We start from the raw sequence: 26,867 nt of genomic DNA, 5'->3' as shown, positions 1-26,867 counted from the left end.
TTCAGCTTTACTTGGAAAGGACTCGACGAATATGATGTTTGTCGTCCAACCCTAAATGTGTGAGTTCGTTTTAAGTTTATCTATTTTGTGACATGACAAATTAATGTATTATGAAGAGAGTGCGTTTTGCCAAAATTCTAAAATCTATGATTTTATCTCGCCTGTTTTCCCATATTTGACTATGTCGAATGTGTGATTAGTCTGGTTTTGTATTTTATGATGGATAAACCTGGTCTAAACACAAACTTAGGAAAGTGGGAACGCGAAACACCATAACGGTGCCAAGGTCTCTACTCATGTCCTATGAAAGACTGGACAACCTTTCATGGGCCTTCCTTGCTCGCACCTCTGGTCCACGTTTTTAAGCGTCCGAATCTACGTCAGAATAATAGAAACACTTCAATTAGGTAACTAGAGCTATGCAAATAAGACATGTGCTTGAACGAGTTGCCCATCTTTACCAGTGACTCTGAGTGTTTCTATTAGTCTAACCTTAGGGTTGTCAGTAAATCGTAAACTAATAGTCTTGCCCTTGAGACGGAAAATTGTTTTACAAAAAATGAGACTACGTGATTGTTGGGAATTAGTGTATGCCCTAGAGGCAATCTATAATCAGTTCTATAATATGATATCTATTCATTATAAAACGAGGCATTTCTGTTATTGTGTAGATTGCGCTAAATATGATTTTACACAATAATGTCCTTGTAATAGTATGTTCAATAGGCATCAAGTGTGACTTGATTGTGAGATCCTATAATTACCGAACATTATTCCTAAATGTCCATAGTCAAAGTATTATCGTTAATTAGGACAACGATAATACGGTTAGACTAGTGTGGGTGTTGATTGATGACCAAGTCTCACAGGTCATGGATATGGAGATATCAAATCACATCACATGTATACATTAAGAGTAATGTGTATTGGACTGACCCGCCATGAGATTGTTACATGGGTTGTTACGTGACTGTCATTAGCATATTTCAAAGTGACTATAGTGTAATGGTCCTTTGACTTGAGATCACCATGGATTTCTACATGTAATGTCATATACTTTGATACTGTCAAATGCGACCGTAACAAGCTGGTTATAAAGACAGTTATTGGGCATATCATAGAGCATGGAGAGGAATGTGAGTGACCAAGATAGGATTTGTCCCTCCTACAAAACGGGAGCGATATCTCACGGCCACTTGGTGGTTAAGTCTAAAAGTGTATGTATACCCAAATGAGTCGATATAGCGATATCGAACTCATTTGTTCTGATAGACTTACCCGGTAAACCAAGAAAGAGAGATATTGAGCCATACAAGGATGTCATCGACCATGCCTTGGGCTCAATAGAGATATAGTGGACAATGGATTATATTACATGGTAATATAGGTCACGAGGTTCGTCGAGAAATTGACTTTCCAATTACTTGAGTAACAGTGATGCATTGCCAGATGCCGCTCACTGTTTGTAATATTGAAATAGAGATTTCGATATTACTGTCAACGTAATTGGGAACCTACAAGGTCACACACGACAACTAAATCGACGGGATATTTTGAAACAATAAAAATCGTCTAATAGAGATTAGATGATTAATGTTGCGACCAATTAATCGGATATTTAATGACATTAAATTTGCCGATTAATTAGACCCGATTTATTAGATTTAATTGTGTGCTAAGTGGTTATTTTCTATAGAACCATTTGAAGTCAATTATAGAAAGGCACATGGGCCAATTGTATGATGACACTTAGCCATACACTTGCTCATGAAAATCTTACTTTTCTCTTGTCCCACATCGGTGGGATTTGGAAAAGTTCCCTCCCCTGTTGCATATAAAAGGGGCAGAGGGAAACATATGTTTTGATAGAAATAATATATGTGTATGCTTATATATATATGTGTGTGCATATGTGTATATATGTGAGTATATATAAATATAATTTGGGTTGAATTGTTCAACTCAAATTAGGTCCATAAGTCCAATAATTTAGGGTGTCGCATCAGTGTTTCTTTCGAGTGTTGGTCGCTAGCATCGCCGATCTCGAAGACTCGTCGACAAAGTCGGTGTGGATACCGGTAGAGGCGTCACGCGTGGGACGTTCGGTCGACAATTTTAAATATTCCAGGTACGCTTTTATTTACTCTTATTCTTCTAGTAGGTCTTGGGATTAGTTTCACGGGTAGGAAATTTTGAATTTATGTTTCTTTTACGCTTTCGTAAGCCCCGTGAAACTAGTAGTGATGCGAGTCACCTTGGTCATAGCCGGTGTCGACCGATCCCCCGGATCCACTAGAGTTGTGTGTAAACCATGAGGGAGCCGAAAGATCGATCGATATGCTCGGAAGTGGTTTAAAAAGAACTCCCGTATTCCGACTTGAGCCGCCTCAAATCGGGTCCGGACTCAATTCAGGACACGTGAGTCATTCCTAGATATCCATGCTATACGTACCACGCATCTCGGTATTTGTAAAGATTATTGATTTGAAAAGGGCAAGACCATTAGTTCACAACTTGTCGACTCAGTTACGAGTTATTAGCCGGTTCATGCAATTTATTTAAATGTTGAGTGGGTTAGTTAGTCGAATGTATCGTCCCAATTTGCTACGTATGTAAAATTAATTAAATTAATGAATTTACCGAATGCTTTGGTTTGCGGGTTTCAAGCTGCTGAGCTAGCCATTGATGGACCGCTCGATGAGAGCTCTAATTCCCGACCGCTTCAAAGTTAAATATGATTTTAAACCGACTTCACATGCTTAGTCCAAGTTCGTGAGAGATTTTAATTAAAATAACAAGTGACACTTCAAAACACACGAATCATGGGAATATGAAATCACATCAACATTTAATATATCGATTTTAAGTTCATGTAGATCAGTTGCACTGGTTAATGTTTTTAGTCGGTTTTTATTCTATCAAGGGCGAATGCACTTGGAGTCCAACTGATTTTAGGGTCGATCCTTTAAAGTCAAATTCATGCTCAAGTAGGTTCGTATCGAATCCCGAGTTTCCTCACAAACCAATGCAATAGGGGTTCGTTTGGGTCCATGCAGCTCAATAGCCTCAGGAAGTCAAGGGGAAGTCCGAGAAATAGCAGCGCCCCAGTAATGACTTGCAAAGAGGAAGGAAAAGGAAAGAGGTAGAGCAGCAGCGAGTAAAGGTAATCAAGAGACTCGGAAGGGCCCAGAGAGTAGTGGCCAGCAGCAGCAACGACTCGGGGAGCTCGAGGAGAGTAGCAGCAGAGGCAGGCAGCAAATAGTAGCTCGAGGAAGGCACGATCACCAGTAAGGTGAGCAGAAGTGCTCGAGCTGAACTACAAGGAAGAGAAAGTGAGATAATGATAGACACGGACAGAGAAATAAAGAGAGAGGAAGGCAAGAGGAGCTTAGCTCGAGATATTGCTACAGGGGAAATAGATTGGTCGAGCTCAGGGAGTTCGAGGCGAGGATGACAACGACAGGACAACGAAAAGATCAGCTACAGATGGGGAGGGCATCAAAGGTGAGCTCGAGGAGCTCAAGGAGAGCACCAGCAAGCAGCAAGGGCTTCGGGAGGAAAGGCACCAATGGATGAAGGAGATGGAGAGGATGGAAAGGGTTGTGAGCTGTGAGAGGAGGAACCGAGAGAGAGAGAGGAAGAAGGAGATGAGAAGAAGATGAAGTTACTGATGATGGACAGTAACGAGATGAGCTAACAACAATTGGATCTTGGAGAAGGGAAGTACAACAGAAAAGAGAAGAAAAAGAAAAGGGAGAAGGAAGCTGAGGAGGGAGAGGGAAGGTTGGTCCATGTACGTATGTGTGTGCAAGCGGGTGAAGGTGATGGAGTTAGCCGATGGGATGGGAATTGAGGATGGTGATGATGAAGCTGGTGATTGTAGAAGGTGAAGGAGCAGCTGAGGAAGGAAAGGCTTCATATGGTAATAAGCAGCTGATGATGAAGGCTAAGAAAGAGTAGATATGGAAGAGGAAGATGGTGATGGTAGAGGAAAAGAAACGGGGAGGCTGGTGATGGTTATGGTGATGGAAAGACACGAAGAAGGGGAGGGAAGGGGATGGCAGGAGGTTGAGGTGATGTGGTCTGCTGCTGTGATGGAAGGCAGAAGGTGATGGAAAGAGGGTGAGATCAGAAAGGGATGGCGGGAGATTTGAGTTGTAGAGCTGTTGAGGGAGGCCAAGGGCTGGAGTTTTTGTATGTGTGTGTGGTCGTGGCTGATGAATAAGAGAGGAGGAAGAGAGGTGATGAAGGAAACAAAAGAGGGATGAGATTAAATTTGTGTGTGCTAAGTCTACAGCAATGGAGAGTGAGAGGGGTTGAGAGGGAGGTGACGGTGGAGATGATAGCGATGGCCATGGGCTGAGGTGGTTAAAATGATAGTAAAGTCATGGTGATGATGGAAGAGCGGTGTTGACAGAGGAGAACGAAGGAGAATAATTAGAGGATCAAGATGAGATGTCGGGGGCTGGTCTGTCTGTGATGGTGGTGGTGGCAATGGTGATGACGATGATGAAGGAGGACGACTGAGGTGAATGTTGCATGTCAGCACCCCGTTTGGTCTATCAGCTCTAGGGGAGGGCAAAATTGTCATTTCATCATCCACCGGACGAAAGTATTTTGATTAATTGCTCAAGCATTTACGACTTTTAAAGTAAGGGGCATTTTTTTAACTTTAATTTGACATTTTTCAGAAAAAAAATACTCTACATGACTTTTTCAGGCCTCACGCACGTTAAATTCGAATTTCAAAATCTGGAACGAAACTCGAGATTGAAAAATATTTTTCTGCATAATATCGATCTTGAATTTTTGTGAACACAATGATGGTCCCGGATCATTTTTTCGATGATCGGCTAAAAAGACTGTCAGCACCTCATTTTGGCCCACCAGTTCAAACAACAGCATTAGCAGCGATTCAACCCATGACTTGGGCATCGATATAGACGAAGGCTCGACAGAGCAGCAAGTCATTATTCATTCTCAAGTCAACAAAGACAAGCAGATGATTCAAGTGTATGACAGAAGAACTTCTCCGATCATCCAACAACCCTATAGAGCAAGCAGAGAACTCAAACAACCTCTAAACCAGTATTTGCAGAATACAAGCCGATAGTGTTATTTTCCATCGGTTCAACAGTTCATCGGAAGATAGTCAACATTGGGTTTCAAAAATCTCACACGATGCAAAATAGATGAAAAATGTCTCCGAATATTTTTCACAGATCTTTTGCTCCATACAGAGCAATTTCTGACAAATACAGACAATTTTTCAAAAGAAGTAAAAAAATGCTGGTTCATCAGACAAAAGCTAATGCCCGATGTTAGGCTCAGTTGAACCCCTCGGTTCTACAGATCATGAGCCTCATTTCAAATTGTTTCTCAAAAATCATTCAAACTTCCATAATGACTCCCAAGTGACAGAACAAATCAACCTTTCAGTGAAAATCCATAATCGAAGACAGGTCTGGCGAAACATCGGCAAATGAAGTTAGCTTAGCATTGCTCTGAAAACTATAGTGGTCGTACACAATTGGCCAAATCAGATTGCATAACTGCTTTCAGTTTCACGCATGACCTCCGAGTTACAAAAAACGTCGTTTTCAATGGAATTCCATAACCGGAGGTCCTTTTGGCGGAAACTTGACGCTGGATGACTGCCCTACACAATGCTAGTCATCCCAAGGCTCAGTGTGAAATCCTCAAACTGAACTGTACAATTCATCTAAGCCTTCAGAACAGTGCTTTTATGGTCTCAGATGCATATTTTCAATCCTTCAAGGTATGTTTTCAACGAACAGAGATCGCAGCGATCTCCGACTCACCCAAGCAAGTTAGGAAGCAATCTGAGAAAATCAGACTCGATATCGGTTTAAGGGTCAACTATTCAATCTGAATGACAATGCATGTCAAAACTACCAACGCGGAATGCAGACACGAGAGACGCTCTCAGAAATGGCTAACTTTACTCTGATAGCCTGAAATGAGCAAAACCGGCTTCCGAGCCCCAAAACCATCCGAGCATTTCTCATGCAAAATGAGCAATCTTAGGCTCATTGGGATCGTTTCCTCGCGCACATTGTCGATACGTCGTTCTTTCGAATCACAAAACTCGAACACGCAACCGATCAACATCCGAGCTTCACCGACTCATCTCCAAGGCCCGTGGGACCCACGGATCACCCCTAGCCATTTCTTTCCCTCCATGGCCGACTTCTCCAAGGAGCAAATCAATTTGTATTTGTTTGCCCCTCCAAAATATCTTTCAATCAACCATTCTCATGCTCAACCATCACCATCCATCAAACAACTTGTCTTCCATTCAATCCATCCTTATCCTTCCCCTAAGCAGCCGCATTTCACTAAGCATGCTCCCTAATTGCACTTTGTTTGCCTAATTGCATCATTAGCATTGCATATATATAGCATAAAGCATCTTCAAGCTTCCACACACATTGCATCTTCTTCAAGCTCAAACACTCAAGCAAAAAGCTCTCAAGCTCCCTTAGTTTCAGCAAAATCTCAGCAGCCCAGCACAACCACAGAACAAGGCCAAAATTGTCGGAAGACAAACCGTTTTCCGGAGACCGCCTTCCCGACTTAACCAAGCTTCAAACAAACTACATACCCCACATGTATTTGACCTCCCGAGTCCATTTCCGGGGTTAGTTTCAGCATTTGAAGCCTCCAGCTCACCGTTCCAGGCCTGACCAGAATCGGGTCTCCTTGGTGTTTTCCCGGTTTTCCGACGACCACCTTTTCGACTTAACTCGGAACGCAACCAAAATTTCAGTCGCCCCATGTTTTCGACCTCCTGAGTCCATTGGTGGTGTTAATTTTTCCATTTGGAGCCCCCTTCAGCCCGTTCCAGCTCTGTACAGAATCGGGTCTCCTTGGTGTTTTCTCGGTTTTTCGGCTACCATCTTCCCAACTTAACCCGAAATTCAACCAAACTTCATAACCTCCCTGTATTCGACCTCCCGAGTCCATTGGTGGTGTTAGTTTTGCAATTTGAAGCCTCCAAGATCCAGTTCCAGATCTGACCAGAAACGGGTCTCTAGATGCATCCCGGGCTTTAGTTGGGTTTCTTCCCTCCAACGACTAAGGCGAGTCGTGCCATCACTCTCTAAGGGTCCCTCACGACCCTCACTCTCCCTCGCGACCAAGAGTTTGCGATCCGAGAGCCGTTCATCCAAGAATAGTCGCGCGATCAGACGCCCAGTCGCGCGCTTAGACATCTAACCGCGCGCGCAGTTGGGTTCTTAGACGCCCCAGTCGCGTGCTCAGACGCTCCAAATGTTCACTAGCGACCTCAGACGCGAGCTCTAGATACACTCCCGCGCGCTCCAAAAGAACGCCCGAGCGCACGTCCCGCGTGACCCAAACGCTCGACCACGCATCCGCTGAAGCACACAGCATGCCCGCACGCCCTTGACGCCTACGCCCGTGCACCTGAGGACCCATCTACTTGTCCAACCAAGTCACCCGACTCTCCTGCCCTTCTCCAACTCTTTCCTCTTATCCCGAGGCTAGGTATAACACTCCGGACTTAGAGGAGCTAAGACTTATAGTTTCCTCGAGTGTTGTGGGTTAATAAGGCAGTTCAAGATCGATATGCATGCAAGATGGCATTTTTATACGTTTTTATGTTATATCATGCATGTCTTTATTATATACTATGCTGACATGTTGGGAAAATGTTTGAATTAGAGTCGAGGAAACTTAATTGGCTCGGGTAAGCCAAGGGAGCCTCTTGGCCTCACCCCAAGGAAGGTGGTCGAGAGCTCTTCTTGACTCTCTCGGGCCATGCGCGGCTTCCGTGCCCCGACTTAGGTCGTTTTTCGAGTTTTTTTTGACATTTTTCCGCCTCCATGAGTCGTGTCGTTTTATTGATTCCTTTAAATATCATGTTTGTGTATATTTGCGTGCTTGTATGTGTTCTCCGAGATCATGGCGGCACCGACTAGCAAAACATTTGTATCCTTATGTTTATTTTGTGATGAATTCGAGAAACATCCAAAATGGGGAAAGGAGACCACTCAAAACCTGAATCGGGGAAAGGTGGCTCACGGTCTCTCCCTTGAGGAGTTGGCCGAGAACTCCTTGACCCTACCTCCTCTTTCGATTTAAGATCGATTCTCGGAATTGATTGCAATTGTCTGCAATCTGCATGTTGCTTGTTACTTTTCTGCTCTTGTTTGTCTATGCGGGTCGAGCCCGACTCATAGGCCGCATTGCACTTGGGGTCCAACGCCCTAACCATCGATCACGGGGTTCAACGGCCCATTCATTGAGAGCGCATATTAATTTTGGTTTCGGTATTTTCTCAAGCTCACGCTGAGTTTGAGTAGAATAATAATCGAACGCAAACTGACCGGGATTCAACCATTTGTAATTTGTATTATTTTGAGAGCACATTGTAAGAGCATTTACTTTGTACATTCGTGTCTGTAAGAATCCCGGTTGGCAAGTGAACGGTCCGAGTGTCGAATTAATCGAGTCGATCCAATGCTTGCCCGGAGAAAAGTAAACTCGAGGTTTCGAGGTTTCGATTCGCACGGGAAATCGACCACCATGGTCTGATGAACCGTAATGCGAGGATGGTAAATCGTTTCCTCAATATATGAGCCTACCTTTCTCTAGGCTTCTCAATCCGCTTCATTTAGTTCATCGAATTTACGGTGTCAGAACGTGTAAGTCGAGCGTACCTTAATTTACACAGTAAATAAATAAAACAGCAAGCCTAGCAAGTTAGAGTACCGAAAGGACGTGCGAGATATAGGCTCGCACGTAATGTGAACCCCCCAACTCGGACTTTTCGGTTCCGCAATAATCAGTGCCTTAGTAAAACTAGGTGTATCATTACCTCTAAATCCGGGCAACTTACCGACCCTCGACCTTTGGGTCGTAAACAGATAGTGGCAACTCCTTCTCACGCGTGTCCGTCACACATCTCCAGGAAGGTGGACACTCCCAAGCCGCGTGATTCGGTCACGTGCATGCGGGCCCCGACGAGAGCACATTCGGATCTATACAGCTTGGCGATTCTACTGGGGAAACTTAGAGGGTTCAGGCTCATTCCCGCTTACTTGTTTATTTACTTCTTTCCGCAATTTCCTGCTTATCTACTTTACTCACTTTTATTTAAAACACTCGCATTGCATATCATGCTATCATTAGGTACCTATGGGTCACGTCCCACGATCGGTGTTAGGCAACCCAGGTTAGATAAGGGTTCGAAGTAGGGGTACGACGCGCAGTTCGACTGTCGCTTAGACCTTGAAAAGAATCCTGCCCGATTTCGATGAATTTACACTCTTGAGTCGGGGGCCCCCATCCTTAGGTAGCATGGTCCCTGTAGTACCAAACCATGCATCGTGCTAAGCCTCCATGCAATCTTTCAATTCGGCTTCAGCAACAGTCCTTAGAGTTTGCCTGCAAGCCACTTGAGTCTTTTCTATTTCAAGAGCGGTGTACATGTACCTTGTAATTTCTATTAAGCCATGGACATTTACTTTCTTCGCACACATGCATCATGAAGTTTTCAAAAACTAGGATGTTATTCACTTTGACAAGTCCTAAGCGAATTTTCCTGCCGTCTTGGTAAGGGACGCCTTGCTCGGCCTCTTGCCCGCGCCTCGACAGAGTTTGTCAGCTCACGAAGACCTCACCTACCCGTCATAAAATGAGGAACTCGCCGGCCAACCACAATCTCAGAGGAAGCTAGCCCAGACCCGCGCTAGGCTACTGAGACCCGCGCTAGGCTACAGCGATCAGGAACTCGCTTGAGCGAACGCCGCCCTGGAGATGTCTAGGAAGAGGGCTCATAGAGGCCCACACACGTACTCTAGGATAGACATATCAATAAGGCCCTCGCCTAGAACTGGTGCCTTTCGAGGCTGCGCTTGCTCAAACTGCGAGTGTGGTGGAAGAATCGCTTAGGGCTTTATTTTACAAAAATTTACATTGTACTTTGAACATTTCGAGTCAATGTAAATGACAATATTAGCTTTTGAAAATTCACTCATTGCATGCATCATATCTATTTACTGTTTTGCACAACAACTAACACTTCCGCATGACAAGCGAATTATGCCCACCTTCGCAGTTAGACCACTCGCGGTCTTCGCCTCTTTACGACAAGGCACGTTATGACCAGATGCTGAGTCCATCCCGGCCACCCACCCTGCACTACAACCAAGCATGTCACCATGTGACCAAGCATGCGTCTCTTCGCGTAACCAAGCGCATCTACCAGCATAATTGAGCGCGCCTTTTTGCGTCGTGCGAGCATGCCTCCACTTTGCCTATGCACATAACACGGCACACCCTGTGCATCTCCCTCGGCGAGCTCGCACGATGCCTACCAGGCTAGTTCAATCCATTGCGTCCTTGCATTGAAATTGCGGACAAGGTTTGCTCCTTCATTGTTTTCCTCTTCCCATTGCAGTAAATACCCAACAAGAAGGCAACTTGAACCTCAAATGACCACAATCAATACAACAAATACCTCTCATCCAACTTCCTAGAATTTTGACACCAAGGCCCACCCTCCCTTCGTAAAGATCGCAAACAACTGCTCCGACATACAGAGCATCATCCAAGCAAATCAGAGTCACCTCTTTGCAGCGCCCTGCGCTATTCCCTAGCATTGACCTTTGCTTTTGCATTTTTTGCACTTTCTTGTCAAACCTGCATTTATTACTTTCGGGCCTCGACTCAGCATTTATTGTTTTCGAGCTTCAGCCTCGCATTTATTGCTTTCGAGCTTCGGCCCTGCATCGAGTTTCGACTCCGCATTTACTGCTCTCGGGCCTTTGCCCCGTATTTACTACTTTCAGGCTCATCTTAAGTCCAAAATGGATTTGGATTCAAATCCGTCCGAACAATACTCGAGGAACGAGTCTAATCCTTTCTCCGCAGAGGCTGCAAGTGACAACGCCACAAGCAGAGCATGACCCAGCCTATGGTTACAAGAGACACCAGTACAGTCACGCCTCTGACCAAAGAATGGGTCCCACTCACCCCCCCACTGTCGCCGTCAACCAAATGCTAGGACAACACGCACGCCCTTTCCTAACCTCTCTTTATTTATGTTCTATTCAATACAATTTCAAACAGGTTCTCAATCAGAGCGAACCTCCAAGGGGCATTGGGACAATTCCAATGACGCCCCACAAGCTCTGTCGGGCCTTTTCGACTCACCTATCCTCATGAGACCCAGCTCCTCGAGCTTTCCCCAGGACGGTTGCGCATACCTATCCTCAACTGAGAAAATATGCTTATGCGGCCCCAGTCACGGTCTAACCACTCTAGGGTGGTAATGACCAAATTCCTGGAAACTAATGTTAGCCACACGTGACACCCCATGGGTTGTGTGCTGGACAAAAAAAGGATTTTCTCATTGGTCCACCCCAAATTTCTTACTGCATATTCCACCGCATATCGCTTAAATGCATCATCTCCTTTGTCATCCTTCAAAGGGATACGCCGGTCGCAGGCGAAAAGCACGGGTTCGCTCCTCCTTGAGAACTCGTCTCGGACCCTTTTCTTATACTTCAACGAGGGAGGTGTCCGATGATGAGGTACCCCCTATGAAGCCGAAGACGCAGATAATCGAGGGAATTATCCAGCATCGATGCAACCGTCTTCATCGAACATCCAGCGGCTTCAGCAGCGTGCACCCTCCAAGAAGCACACAATGCAAGAATAACAACATACGATCGAAGATAACGATCGCACAAGACACCTGCCACGGGCCACTTCAACAAATGAAGACCGAGGCATCCCCATCCAACCTTGGTTGTCTATTCCATGGGAAAAATTTGTATTTTCCTTCTAGACAACAAGGGATTCACCTATAAAGCTTGCAAGGACAAAGAGCGTGAAGTTCGCATTCCAAGTGCACAAGAGTCACACTTCCAAGAAAACTAGCCCTCACAAAATAAAGCTAGGGCAGCAAAACGCAACAAGTCTCCGCGAGGCGAAGCATGCCAAAGCGACCTCGATGAAGCAAAGTCGAGGGGTTTCAAATAAAGATACGAGGCACAAAATAGACCCCAATTGCAAGAAAAAAACATAGCAAAAAGAAGAGTGAAAAACCCACCAATGAAGAGAGAGAAAATAAACGGGAAAAACCCACCAACAAGAGAAACAAGGCAACGCCGACGTTTACCAAAAGCAGCGGCACCGCCAATCTAAAAGATCTCAATAAACCCCGACGAAAAGGGGAGTAGCAGACAAAACTCATCGACGGAGACAAAGCACAACACACTCGGAGGTTGAATCCTTCGAACCCTTCACCCTTGCAAACTAGAAAGACTAAAGAATTGAGTCCGCTAGGTCGAAAACACCTTTTGGGGGTGGCCTAGACAAAAACTAGGGCAAAAGAAATGCACGACTTCAATTCTCATAAAGGGAAGAGCCGTGGCAAAAGGAGAGTCCATCTCCTTTAAGTTGAGAGGTACGGCCCCGAGGTGGGTGACCATAGTGAAAGGAGAGAAAAACAAGAGAAAAAAATAAATCAATTTGTCACTCTAGCCCGTCAACCATCGTGCGGACTAACGATCCCCAAGGGAAGTGGCCAAGTTATCTTCTCCAACACGATCCCCGATCGGCTCTCCTACACAACTCAACCGTCCAGCGCATATTCTTCCTTAAGCACAATGGGTAACCAAGCACGCCATCCAAGCAGTTTAGGATAGCCTACACTACAGCATGACAAAAAGGAGGGGAGTGCATCTCGCCCTACGCGTGAACCCGTGTATCCTTTTAGCTTGGGGCAGCGAGCTCCCCAAGCTTTCTCTTTTCTCTTTGTCTTTACATAACTTCAAATGGGTCACAGTCACCCTACAATCGGCTACTACAGAGCCAAAATCCTAGACTTTCCTCTCTGAGGGTCTAGTCATAGCACTTTGGAAATGATTAGACCAATGTCTGATTAATTATGGACTGAAATCCCTTAGCGGGTTGCAAACACAATCACCCAACGACATCCTGATGATAAGGGTCTAAAGCCGACGGGCGCGTCGAACAACTGATAGAGCTGTTAGGGCATCGTTTAGGACGTCTTGATATGCCCATGCATGACCAACGGGAGCCCTCGAAGGCCTTGCATTGATGCCTTCGAAAACGGCACCCCACTTGCACTGTCAAAGCAAAATTCTTCACGAGTCGTGCAAGCGACCCGGAAGTAAAGAACTGCGCATCACAATGATGCTCTTTTTGGTGCATACCTGTGCCTATCTTACGTTAGTATTTCTCACATGATTTATTAGTAATGCCAGGATCACAGATACTACATCGCAAGGACTATGACAGACTTTGATTCCCGGTCTTGCGGGATATGTAGGTGCTCCTTCCCCAAAGCTCGAGTCCTGTATCGCAAGACGCTAGTCCCCAGCAATCCAAAATCGCCCCAACGACAAGGCCGGTCTCCAGCAGACCAACACGCAATCGCCTTTGCAACAGCGTTGGCCCCCGACAAATCAACACTCTCGGGGAAACTTCCTCAGGAAAGCCTAAATCCGGCTTCCAGCAAACCAAACCACTCCTCTTCTGCGCCTTGTGCAATTCCCTAGCATTTGTCTTTTCGTCAGCATGTCTTGCGCTTGCCTCCAAGCAAACATCCTTACTTTTCCACCGGGTCCGTCCCGACTTTTTAATTTATACTACAGGTCTGTCTTGACTTTTAAATTCATGCTCAAGGGTCCATCCCGAATTTCAAATTTCTGTTTCAGGTCCGTTCTGCAGGTCCGTCATGATTTAAAATTTTTGCTCCGGGTCCGTCCCGACTTTTAAATTCTTGTTAGAGGTCCGTTCCCTGGGTCCCTCCCGACTTTTAAATTTCTGCTCCGGGTCCGTCCCGATTTCAAATCTCTGCTCCGAGTCCATCCCGATTTTTAAATTTATGTTCAAGGGTCTGTCCCGAACTTTAAATTTCTGCTTCAAATCCGTCCTGCGGGTCTGTCTCGATTTTAAATTTCTGCTCCAGGTCCGTCCCGATTTTAAATATCTACTCCAGGTCCGTCCCGACTTTTAAATTACTGTTAAAGGTTCGTCCCAACTTTTAAATTCCAATTCAGGGGTCCATCCCGATTTTTAAATTTTTGCTTCTTGTATAAGGGTCCGTCCCGAACTTTAAATTTCTGTTTCAGGTTCGCCCTATTGGTCGGTCCTGACTTTCAAATTTCTTCTTCGGGTCCGTCCTGACTTTTACATTTTTTCTCCGGGTCCGTCCCGACTTTTAAATTCCTGTTCGAGGGTCCGTCTCGAACTTTAAATTTCTGTTTCAGGTTCGTCCTATTGGTCGGTTCCGACTTTCAAATTTCTGCTTCGGGTCCGTCCTGACTTTTACATTTTTGCTCCGGGTCCGTCCCGACTTTTAAATTCCTGCTCAAGGGTCCGTCTCGAACTTTAAATTTCTGCTTCAGGTACAACATCTCCTAGTCATCCGAAGGAGGAAGAAGAGAAAGGCCATTGGAGGTGCCGTGTTGGTCATTACGATCAAACTGGGGTGCTTTTGAAAGTCTTTGGCAGCATTCTCTACCCGAGCACGCAATCAAAGAAGGGCAAGCTGTCAACACTCCATTTTGGCCCACCAGTTCAAACATCAGCATCAGCAGCTATTCAACCCATGACTTGAGCATCGATAAAGAAAAAGGCTTGATAGAGCATCGAGTCATTATTCATTTTCAAGACAACAGAGACAAGCAGATGATTCGGGCGCATGACAGAAGAACTTCTCCGATCATCCAGCAACCCTACAAAGAAAGCAGAGAACCCAAACAGCCTCCAAATCGGCATTTACAGAATACAACGCCGATAGTGCTATTTTCCACGGGGTTCAATGGTTCATCGGAAGATAGTCAACATTGAGCTTCAAAAATCTCTCACGATGCCAAACAGATGAAAAGTATCTTCAACTATTTTTCGCAAATCTTTTGCTCCAGATAGAGTAATTTCTGACAAATACAGACAACTTTTTAGAAGAAGTTCTAAAACGCCGGTTCATCAGACAAAAGCTAATGCCCGATGTTAGGCTTAGTTAAACCCCGCGGTTCTACAGATCATGAGCCTCACTTCAGATTGTTTCTCGGAAATCATACAAACTTCCATAATGACTCCCGAGTGACAGAACAAGCCAAACTTTCAGTAAAAATCCATAACTAGAGACTGGCCTGGCGAAACATCGGTAAACGAAGTTAGCTTAGCATTGCCTTGAAAACTGTAGTGGTCGTACACAAATGGCCAGATCAGATTACATAACTGCTTTCAGTTTCACGAGTGACCTCCAAGTTGCAGAAAACGTCGTTCTTAATGGAATTCCATAACCGGAGGTCCTTTTGGCGGAAACTTGACGCTGAACGACTGCCCTACACAGTTCTAGCCATCCCAAGGCTCAGTGTGAAATCCTCAGACTGAACTGGACAATTCATCTAGGCCTCTAGGGCAGTGTTTTTATGGTCTCAAATGCATTTTTTCAATCTTTCGAGGTTTGCTTTCAACGAACAGAGATGGTAGCGATCTCTGGCTCACCCAAGCAAGTCAGGAAGTAATCTGAGAAAATCTGACTGCAGACTCCTAGGACGTCTCTAGTTCTACATTTGCGATACCGACTTAAGGGTCAACTATTCAATCTGAATGACAATGCATGTTAAAACGACCAATGCAGAATACAGACATGAGATACGCCCTCAGAAACGGCTAACTTTGCTATGATAGCCTGAAACGAGCAAAACCGGCTCATCGAGATCATTTCCTCGCGTACATTGTCAATACGTCGTTCTTTCGAATCATGAAACTCGAACAAGCAATCGATCGATATCCGAGCTTCACCGACTCATCTCCAAGGCCCGTGGGACCCATGGATCAGCCCTAGCCATTTCTTTTCCTCCATGGCCGACTTCTCCAAGGAGCAAATCAATTTGCATTTGTCTTTCCCTCCAAAATATCTTTCAATCAACCATTCTCATGCTCAACCATCACCATCCATTAAACAACTTGTCTTCCATTCAATCCATCCTTATCCTTCCCTTAATCAGCCTCATTTTACTAAGCATGCCCTCTAATTGCACTTTGTTAGCATAATTGCATCATTAGCATTGCATATATATAGCATAAAGCATCTTGAAGCTTCCACACACACATTGCATCTTCTTCAAGCTCAAACACTCAAGCAAAAAGCTCTCATGCTCCCTTAGTTTCTGCAAATTCGCAGTAGCCCAGCACAGCCACAAATAAAGGCCAAAATCGTCGAAAAACAAATCGTCTTCCGGCGACCGCCTTCCCGACTTAACCAAGCTTCAAACAAACTACATACCCCACATGCATTCGACCTCCCGAGTCCATTTACGGGGTTAGTTTCAGCATTTGAAGCCTCCAGCTCACTGTTCCAGGCCTGACCCTCACTCTCCCTCATGACAAGGAGGTTGCGATCCGAGAGCCGTTCATCCAAGAACAGTCGCGCGCTCAGACGCCCAGTCGCGAGCCCAAACGCCGAGTCGCGCGCTCCGATGTCTAGCCGAGCTCTCAGAAGCCCCAATCGCGCGCTCAAACGTCCAGCCGTGCGCTCCGAAGCCCTAGCCGTGCGCTCAGACGTCCAGTCGCGCCTTCAGACGCCCCAATCGCGTGATCAGACGTTCCAGATATCCGCTAGCGCGCTCAAATGCGTGCTACCGATGCATGCCCGCACGCTCCAGACGTACGCCCGTGCGCTTCAGATGCTAGCACACATCCTACACGACCCAAACCCTCGACCGCGCATTCGCTGAAGCACACAGCACGTCCGCACGCCCTTGACGCCTACGCCCGTGCACCCGAGCATCTGTCTACGTGTCCAGCCAAGTCACTCGACTCTCCTATCCTTCTCCAACTCTTTCCTCGTATCCCGTGGCTAGGTATAACACTCCCAACTTAGAGGAGCTAAGACTTATAGTTTCCTTGAGTGTTGTAGGGTAATAAGGCAGTGTAAGACCAATATGCATGCAAAATGACATTTTTATACGTTTTTATGTTATATCATGCATCTCTTTATTATATACTTTGCTAGCATGTTGGGAAAATGTTTGAATCGGAGTTGAGGAAACCTCATTGGCTCGGGTAAGCTAAGGGAGCCTCTCGGCCTCACCCCAAGGAAGGTGGTTGAGAGGTCCTCTTGACTCTCTCGGGCCATGCACAACTTCCTTGCCCCGACCTAGGTCGTTTCCCGAGTTTTTTTACATTTTACCTCCTCCATGAGTCTTGTCGTTTTATCAATTCCTTTAAATATCATGTTTGTGTATGTTTGCGTGCTTGTATGTGTTCTCTGAGATCATGGCGGCACCAACTAGCAAAACACGTGCATCCTTATGTTCATTTCGTGATGAATTCGAGAAACATCCAAAACGGGGAGAGGATACCACTCAAAACTTGAACTGGGTCAAGGTGGTTCACGGCCTCTCCCTTGAGGAGTTGGCCGAGAGCTCCTAGACCCTAATCGGATCAAGGGAAGGCCCCCTCTTTCGCTTTAAGATCGATTCTCGAAATTGATTGCAATTGTCTGCAATTTGGATGTTGCTTGTTACTTTTCTGCACTTATTTGTCTATGCTGGTCGGGCCCGACTCATAGGCTGCATTGCACTTGGCGTCCATCGCCCTGACCATTGATCATGGGGTTTAACGCCTCATTCACTGAGCGCACATATTAATTCTGGTTTCGGTATTTTCCCAAACTCACGGCGAGTTTGAGCGGAATAATAACCGAACGTAAACTGACCAGGATTCAACTATTTGTAATTTGTAATTTGTATTATTTTGAGAGCACAATGTAAGAGCATTTACTTTGTACATTCGTGTCTGTAAGAGTCCAAGTTGGCAAGCGAACAGTCTGAGTGTCGAATTAATCGAGTCGGTCCAATGCTTGCCTAGAGGAAAGTAAACCCAAGCTTTCGAGGTTTCGGTTCACACGAGAAATCGACCACCATGGTCTGATGAACTGTAATGCGAGGATGGTGAACCGTTTTCTCGACATACGGGCCTACCTTTCTCTCGGCTTCTCAATTCGCATCATTTAGTTCATCGAATTTACGGTGTCAAAACGTATAAGTCAAGCACAACCTAATTTACATGGTAAATAAATAAAACAACAAGCCTAACAAGCTAGACTACCGAAAGGGCATGCGGGATATAGGCCTGCACGTAACGTGAACCCATGAACTCGGACTTTCCGGTTCTGCAATAATCACTGCCTTAGCAAAACTAGGTGTATCATTACCTCTAGACTAGGGCAACTTACCGGGCCTTAACCTTCGGGTTGTAAACAAGTAGTGGCGACTCCTTCTCACGTATGTCCGGCACGCATCCCCGGGAAGGTGGACACTCCTAAGCGGGGGGATTTGGTCGCGCACATGTGGGCTCCGACGAGAGCACATTTGGGTCCGTACAACTTGGCAACTCCACCGGGGAAACTTAGAGGGTTCGGACTCATTCCCGCTTGCTTTATTTGCTTGTTTATTTACTACTTTTAGCAATTTCCTTCGTATCTACTTTACGCATTTTTATTTAAAGTACTCGCATTGCATATCACGCTAGTATTAGGTACCTATGGGTTGCGTCCCACGACTGGTGTTAGGCAACCCAGGTTAGATAGGGGTTCGAAGTAAAGGTACGGCACACAGTTCGACTGTCGCTTAGGCATTGAAAAGAATCTCGCTCGCTTTTGAGGGATTTACACTCTTGAGTCGGGGGCCCCCATCCTTAGGTAGCATAGTCCCTGTAGTACCAAACCATGCATCGTGCTAAGTGTCAATGCAATCTTTCAGCTCAGCTTCAGCAACAGTCCATCAAATCGGCCTGCAAGCCACTTGAGTCTTTTCCATTTCAAGAGCGGTGTACATGTACCTTGTAATTTCTATTAAGCCGTGGGCATTTACTTCTTCGCACACATGCATCATGAAGTTTTTAAAAACTAGGATGTCATTCACTTTGACAAGTCCTAAGCGGATTTTCCTGTCGTCTTGGTAAGGGATGCCTTCCTAACAAGAATTCCAAGCCTCACGTGCAGCAATTTTGATTTTTTTTTTAAATCGATTCGATGTTCGGGATCGAAATGTACTTTTCCATATAATATCGATACTTCAATTTTTCTGAACACACTGGTGTTTTGAGATTATTTTTTGGAGTCCGTTCGAAAAGACGAGAAATTCGAAAATAATCGAGCAATTACGATCAACGTGTGTCAGAGGTTCAATATTTGATTTTATCGAGATTCGGTCTCCATCGATACAAATTGAAATTCTCATAGAGTTGATTATTTCTCGAAGTTCATGATTTTGAAATATTTATTTAGAAAATGTCGACGGACCTCGAGAAATCGATTTATCGGCCAATGAACGCCCGTACGAATAATTTAAAAAAAAAGGGTCAACAAAGGGGTCAACCCCTTTCCAGTTATATTCCCGCCCCGCCATTTCTTTTTTTCTTTTTTCCCTTTCCTTTTTCTTTTCTTCCTCTGCTCCTCCTGTTCTTCTTCACCCGAGCTAACACCTATTTCCTTTTCTTTTCTTCTTTCCTTTCCTCCTACAACTCGCCAGGCGCCACCGTCATCTGTTATTTCCTCTTCCATGTATGGATAGACTTGCATCGAACGCCCTCAGCAAGCAACAACTCTCCCTCTTTCTCTCTCATTCTCCCGACCCCTCTCTACATCTCCTCCTTACTCCTTTCTTGGTTTGACAAACAAGTCAGACAAGGAAAGGGGAAGCCATCCTCCCGTTTTCTGCTTTCTGGTCACGGTAACAAAGAGGAAAAGGGACAGGCCAATTCAACCCTTCTTTTTCAGTCAACTCTCTCTCTCTTTCTCTCTCTTTCTTTCTCTCTCTCTCTCTCTCTCTCTCTCTCTTACTCACCCGATCTCTCCCTCTCAGAACTCTCAGGCCCCGTTTGGATTCCAAGAAATTTGATTTTAACTTTACCTTTAACTTTAACTCAACACACTACACAACAAAAATACACATTTTCCAAGTCAAATTTATAATTACATCTCATTTGTCATTTTCCACAATCAAAATCAAAATCAAAATCAAAGTAACTTTAACTCTGAATTCAAACGGCCCCTCAGACTCACAGAAGCTCTCTCAAGGCTTTTCTATTTTTCTGTCGGTTCCCTCAACTCACTCTGTCAAGAAAACACTCCCCCTCAGCTCAGACAGCTCATGCACTAGCCCCCAGCTCAAGCCATCTCTCCCTTACCTCATAGCTCTCTCCTTAGCTCACTCGATCAAAAAGAAACCCGACCCTCTCAGCTCAACTAGCTCCCTATCTCTTTTTCTCACTCTCTCGATCCCTCTTTACATCCTTCACCAGCTCACAGTTCACCATTTTTCGATCCCTGAGCTCACCACACAGCTCACGCCATTTTTTTTTCTTCACCCCTTTGCTCATGTCCCCGGTAGCCCTCGGCTCATGCCATTTTTCCCTCAGCTGACTTTGACCAGCTCACTCTCTCACGCAAAATCTCTCTCACGAAAACTCTCTCTGGCATCCTCGATCTCTCATTGGACACACGCACTATCATTCCCTTAGCTTAAAACTCTCCCAACCTTCCCTTTACGACCTCGCCAGACCTTAATCGAGCCATCTCTAACTTCCCTTCCAAACTTGATGATCCTCATGCCACCAGGACCCTCATGAACCACCTACTTCCTCTTGGGCTTCCAGGGACAACAGATAAGGCATCATGCTCTTCATGCCTTATCACCATTACAAGCTCTAGCTTGCTCTCCCTCTCTCTAGTCTCTAGAGCTCAAGCATTGACTGAGCTGCCCTTTTTCACCTCTCTCCCCACGCTACCTCTGATCTCTTTCCAACTCTTTCTTGGCCATTCTACCCTTGATCCCTCTTTGAAACCAACCAACTTGACTCTCTCTCTCAGTCTCTATCTGGGCTTTCTCTCTCGGTCTCACTCTCGACTAACTTCTCTGTCTCTCTCTCCCTCTCAATCTCTTGCTCGGGTTGAAACTTAGAGGGCAGACAACAGACCAGCTCAGTTCATTTTTTTCTTTTATTCCTTTTTCTTTCATTTTATTTTCTCCGCTGGTTCTTCTCTACTGAACAAATAAGTCTAGGGCAAGACCATCATCTCCGTCCGAGATCTCCTCAATCACAGCCGCCTCTGGTTGCGGGATCTCCTGTTCTTTCTGTTTGTCACTCGGAGCTCCAAGGCTTCTTGCAATTTCATGACAGACCTCTCTCAATCACCTTTCTGATCACCACATCAACTCATTCCATCCTTTCATGATCCTCACAGCCATGTTCACCTCCGAATCTTCATCACTTTCTCTCACTCATCTCTTGTAGATCACCTTAGTTTTCGCCCCTTTTTCTTTCTCTTCATCAACAGCCATTGTCCTTCATCATCATCCTCATTTAACAGCAACCTACACACCACCATCATTTAACCAGCAACGCAACCCAAAGATACATCCTTCTCGCTCAGTTAATGACATAAAAAAAAACAACAAACAATATAGACACACCAGCAATCACAGCTCTCTCTTTCTCCCTTTCTTTTTCCAGCAAGAAAAACAAGAAGACATAACAGCAAACAAATACAAAGAAGCACTCAGACATACACGAAGCAAATGAGAGGAGAAAAGAGGAGGCTCAAGAAGATAGAAATAGTGGCGGGCTCAACTTTGAACCTCAGTTGTTGTCTCCTCCTAAACCAAGCTAAGTCACCCCTTCACTCTTATGATTCAAGATGAGTTGTGAAAGTTAATTTTCACATGATTTGGAATGCTTAGGCTTGATCCTCATGAACAGAGGTTGTGCTAGTTATGTGAGCTGAGTTGTACTGTTATGATCGGTTGGAGTTGTTTTATTTGACCTTTGATAGTTTGAGATGGCAATCAAGATATGAGCAGAATTGCATGATATTTCCTTAATCAACTTGAACATGTGTGGCTTAATGGAATGTGATAAATGGTGATATTTGCATGGATATGGTGAATGAATGACATGGGGATTGGTCAAGACGCAGGATGGCCAATTGGAAGTTGAATGTCGGGATTGGATAATTATGCTTGCTTGGATAATTATCTCTTGCTTTGATTGATGTGAGCTAGGATAGGACATAAAGACATTTAGAAGTTCGTTTTCTCCTTGTTATGAAGCCCTTGAGGTCGATAGTTCATATATTTATTTGCTGGTCGCTCACAATTAAGGGTCTTACTGGCTTGTTTTGGTCACCTTCGAATATTAGAATAGCTAGCTCTTGTGCTTACACGTTATAGGACTCACCTCCGTCACATTTTATGCCATTTCGAGTGTTTTAGAATCAAATTAGTGTGATTTGAAGTTCTGATCAAATCTGGTATGCGGAGAAAGAGGCTCATCTTAGTCATGTTTATTGTGTAAAGAGAGTCCCTTGGTTTTTACATCCTCCGAGACTAGTCTTGAGTGTCTATCATGTCGATTAAGTAATAAAATTTGTGAATATCGACATTGAACTGGTTTCGTTAATCCTGTATTCATGGTCAAGTGCATATGCACATTGCTTATTGGTTTGCTCTTCCTCTTTATGTTCTTCTTTTGCATGGCACTTCGAGCTCGGGAGGAGAAGAGGAGAAAGGTGGAGGCACGAGGAGGAGTAAGTATGGATTGACTACGGACTGACTTGAAGAAGGCGTGGAGACATACCTAGGCTTAGGTTGAGTCCCGACTGGAAGGCCGCCTCGGTTCGCGGTAGTCAAGGATCTTTCGAGCTAGCTCATCCCGAGAGTCTCTAGGGATCAGGCATAAATCTTCACCTTAGTATCATAAGATAGGTCTTTCGATGTCTAATAGGTGGATTCGATGAGCTTGAGGTGGTCGTCGTGACCATAATTCATGCGTTTTGGGATGTTTGGATGCATTTTAATGAAGACCTCACATGAACCGGTTTAATCACGTAAAGTCGATTAAAAATCGAATTTAATATCAGTGGCCGGCTCGACGGCTCAAAATCCACACATTCAAAGCATTCGGCAAAATATTGCTTAATTTAATAATTTCACACATTGGGTAATAGGGACGTCTCACTTGGCTAATTAATCAACTCAGCTTTTCTAAATTGCACGAACTGGTCAATAACTTGTAATCACGTCGACGGGTCATGAACTAGTGGCCATGCCCTTTTCCTTAAACTCTCAATTTCAAAAGCACTGCTACCTGTGACACGCGTAGCATGGACATCTAGGGAGTAATCGTGTGTCTTGACTTGAGTCTGGGTCAGATTTGAGGCGGCTCTAATCGGGGTGCACGAGCTTTTCTTAGACCACTTCCGGGCGGAGCGACTAGTTTCTCAGTTCTTTCGGGGTCCTCACGATCCCGATGGACCCAAGGGATCGGTTGACACAGGCTACTGACTTTCGATAGTCCATGTCATGTAGTCTCGATTTTTCATGCACACATGCATTTTCTAGTTCAAGGGCATGACCACCGATTATTGATCTGCCGACACCCTAGGCATTAGGATGACCGAAACATACCGAATAAGGAAAGGGGCGAGCACTTGTCAAGGTGCGATTGTTACTGATACACCCTATCTTTTCTATTTGTATGTTTCTGTCACCATGGTGTAGATTCATGCGCTTAGTGAATTGGATTAGAGGCACGAGCGAGGATGACCCGTGAAAGGTTGTCCGAACCCTCATGGGTCATGTGCAGAGAGATCTTGGCACCCTCATAGTGTTTCATGCCCCCATTTCCTTAAGTTTGTGCTTAGAAATTGTCAAAATACGAAAAACAAATTAATTTCCAAACCCTGCTAAACTAACACGAGCAAATAGTTCAGCAAGGGTTTAGGCTTCAGGTTTCAGGAGAAACATATGTCTATCATAATCTGTAAAAGCTGCATTGACTACGAGCAGTTCGTGGTCGCCTCTTTCCAGGAGAGCTTATCGGGACCAACCCTGAATTGGTTTATGTCCATCCGGGCCGAGGACATCCCCTCTTGGGCCGAACTATCCAAGAGATTCGTTGAGCAGCACAACTACAACATGGAGACACCTTCGTCCTTCCTCAAGTTGAGCACGATGGAAATGGCGGAGGGGCAAAAATTCGAAGACTACGCCACGAATTGGCGTTTAGAGGCGGCAAAGCACTTTCCCTCAATTTGCGAGGCACAACAGATTCAGATGTTTCACGAGACCCTCAAAGGGGCCTATTACTCGTATCTTATGGGCCACAAGTCCACTTTCTCGGAAATGATCGTGGCCAGGAAACAAGTGGACCTCGGCATCAAGTTGGGAAGAATCGAAGGCCCGACAAAGGGAATGGGGGAGGAGTCCTCGAGAAAGACCCTTGCGGCGGTGACCTCCTCCGGCGGAAGAAAAGGGAAAGAGGTCTTGGTTAACGCCGTTAATTTAGCGCACTCGAGATCTCAATAGTATTCGGTGAATTTTATACCTGCACCACTTGCTATTCCCGCCTACGCTCCGCCGGTAACGCATTATCAGCCTCAACCTCTCGCTCAACCTATATACTACTCGGCCCCATCGGCTCCACTTCTACCTACAGCCTTGCTACCAGTCATCCACCATTACATCCCTGCTCCCCCTCAGACCCCGTAATACAGAGCCCCAGCTTCAGCCGGCACAACAGGTCCCACCCCAGCAGAATCAACAGGGCGGCGTGACACAATCCCAACCGCGTAGGCAATATGCACCCTTGCTGGCCCCGCTCTCCCATATATACCGGCAGCTCCTCGCGGGTAACAAGATCCTGCCAATAGCTCCCGGCCCTAACTTCGATCCAACCAACCAGGATCAGAGCAAACTCTGCGAATATCATCAGGGCGCGCCATGGCATACGCTCGATAACTGTTGGAGGCTATGGGAAGAGATTCAGAAGATGATTGGTGCCAATAAGCTACCGTTCAACGCTATCAGACCCCCGAATATGCAGGCCAATCCCCTCCCTGATCATGGGTCGAGCTCAGGACCCTCCATTAGTATGATTAGCGTTTGCACCTTAGGGGAGGATGAGAGCAAAGAAGACGACCCCTCCCCCTTTGTGATTGAGTACGTCCCAGCGGAAGCCGCGGTTAGGTTCACGAAGCTTAGTGCCTCACCTACCCCGTTCGTTTTAGACGTCCCTACTCGGGAGCCGTACTCGGACAGCAAGATCCCATGGGCCTATGGAGGGGATGTTGGGAGTCTTGAGCACCAGTTCAGTGTCATGGGCGTGACGTGTTCAGGTCGGGTATACAAAAACCTAGAGGCCGTGAACAAGGGTAAGGTGCCCGCCGCCGCAGTTGGGACAGTACCCGAGGTTACGCCAATCCCACCGAAGAAGGTAACCGAGGAGGACGCTAAAGCATTCATGAAAATTATCAAAGTGAGCGAATACAAAGTGGTCGAGCAAATGACCAAGTCTCCGGCCCACGTCTCACTACTCGCTCTCCTCCTTATCTCGGAGCCACACCGAGAAGCCCTCTTATGGGTCCTGACAGTGGCACAGGTCCCCAAGGAGATGGCCCCGGACATGATCGAAGAGACCGTTAGCTCGATCTTCTCCAACACCATCTTGTTCTCGAACGACGAGCTTCCCTCCGAAGGGTGGGCGCATTCCCGAGCATTGCACATCGTTTGCAAGTGCAACAATTACGTCATCGGCAGGGTCATGATCGACAATGGCTCCGCCCTCAACGTTTGCTCGGTGACCACGCTAAAGCAGATGAACATAGACCTCAACCGCATCCGCCTGAGTAAAACTGCGGTTCGGGCCTTCGATGGTACACGGAGGGAAGTGAACGAAGAGATTGACCTCCTAATAGATGTCTGCCCGTGCTCATTCAGCATCACTTTCCAAGTGCTCAACATTCTGAACGCCTTCAGCCTACTACTCGGGAGGCCTTGGATCCAGTCGGCCGGCGCCGTCCCTTCCTCCCTGCATCAAAGGTTGAAATTCATTGTAGAGGAGAAGCTCATCACGGTTAAAGGGGAGGAAGACTACGCCATCTATAAGGAGATGAATATCCCCTACATCATCGTCGGGGACGACGAGAAATTTCCCTTCCACTCATTTGAGACCATCTCCGTCATCCGGGACTAAGGAGAGATCGGCCCGTCTTGCGTCAATCGCATGGTGGGAAAGGTCCTGCTGCGCCATAATTACATCCTCAGCACCAGGCTCGGGGCACACGGACAAGGGATTAACCGCCCTATCGAGGTCGAGGAGTACAAGCACCGGAGGGGACTCGGCTTTCGCCCCTCCTGTCATGAGATCATTGAAGCCCGTCCTGGCAAGCACCTCTGCCACCTAGCCGCACACGACGGGCGGGTCAACAGGGGCCTGCCTGTTCCCCCGCTATCCCATTTCTTTCCCGGACCGCCACACATCGTCGGGGACACCCTTGACAGCCCTTCCTCGGATTCCGACAACGCGCCTGACGCTCTGCCAGCCGTGTACACCGTCACTAAGGAGACTCCTTCAGGGGTTCACATCCACCTCGCACAGGAGAATGAGGAGCTTGAAAACTAGACCTCAGTCCCGCGCTACTCGGCTGTGATCGCCGATGTGTGAGGCTACCTATGTATACGATGTTTCCCGCATGTTGGCATAGCCATAAGCTGCACGACGAAAGATGAATTTTTGTTATGGTTTCACATCCATACTATCAATGAAATCCCTATATGCATTTTTTGAATTTCCGCGTCTACTTTCTCCTTCTCCTACTTACTTACTCGTAGTGTTCTGAAATTTCTAAGACGATTTATTTAAATTTTTAGGCTCCACTCGAATCTGAATCTTCAATGCGTCCATTCAAACCCATTCAAAGAACGTCTTGAAGAGCCCGGACCCATATACTTCGGGGAAGGGCTCAACGAGGACGGTCGAGTACTCGAGAT

At 45.9% G+C, this 26,867-nt stretch overlaps 1 protein-coding gene across 1 annotated transcript; it reads left to right on the top strand.

Annotated features, from left to right (window-relative positions):
* The first annotated feature begins 3,962 nt into the window (after window positions 1-3,962).
* Window positions 3,963-26,070, top strand: LOC116204656. The gene is made up of 3 exons (XM_031536845.1): window positions 3,963-4,108; window positions 23,867-24,359; window positions 24,535-26,070. The coding sequence occupies exons 1-3, from the start codon at window positions 3,963-3,965 to the stop codon at window positions 26,068-26,070; spliced, it is 2,175 nt and encodes a 724-aa protein (XP_031392705.1).
* Window positions 26,071-26,867: the final 797 nt, after the last annotated feature.

Source organism: Punica granatum, chromosome 1 (assembly GCF_007655135.1).
Source record: "Punica granatum isolate Tunisia-2019 chromosome 1, ASM765513v2, whole genome shotgun sequence".
Lineage (NCBI taxonomy): Eukaryota > Viridiplantae > Streptophyta > Magnoliopsida > Myrtales > Lythraceae > Punica > Punica granatum.
The sequence above is the reverse complement of the archived record's forward strand: the minus strand, read 5'-3'. Positions and strand labels throughout refer to the sequence as shown.

What these genes read in the sequence shown, in the direction of transcription:
- LOC116204656 (XM_031536845.1), top strand. Translation starts at nt 3,963, where the DNA reads ATGGAAGAGGAAGATGGTGATGGTAGAGGAAAAGAAACGGGGAGGCTG. An exon ending in GCTGTGATGGAAGGCAGAAG is followed by an intron (nt 4,109 to 23,866) that starts GTGATGGAAAGA and finishes AATCTGTAAAAG; the next exon opens with CTGCATTGACTACGAGCAGT. An exon ending in GCGGAAGAAAAGGGAAAGAG is followed by an intron (nt 24,360 to 24,534) that starts GTCTTGGTTAAC and finishes TTCTACCTACAG; the next exon opens with CCTTGCTACCAGTCATCCAC.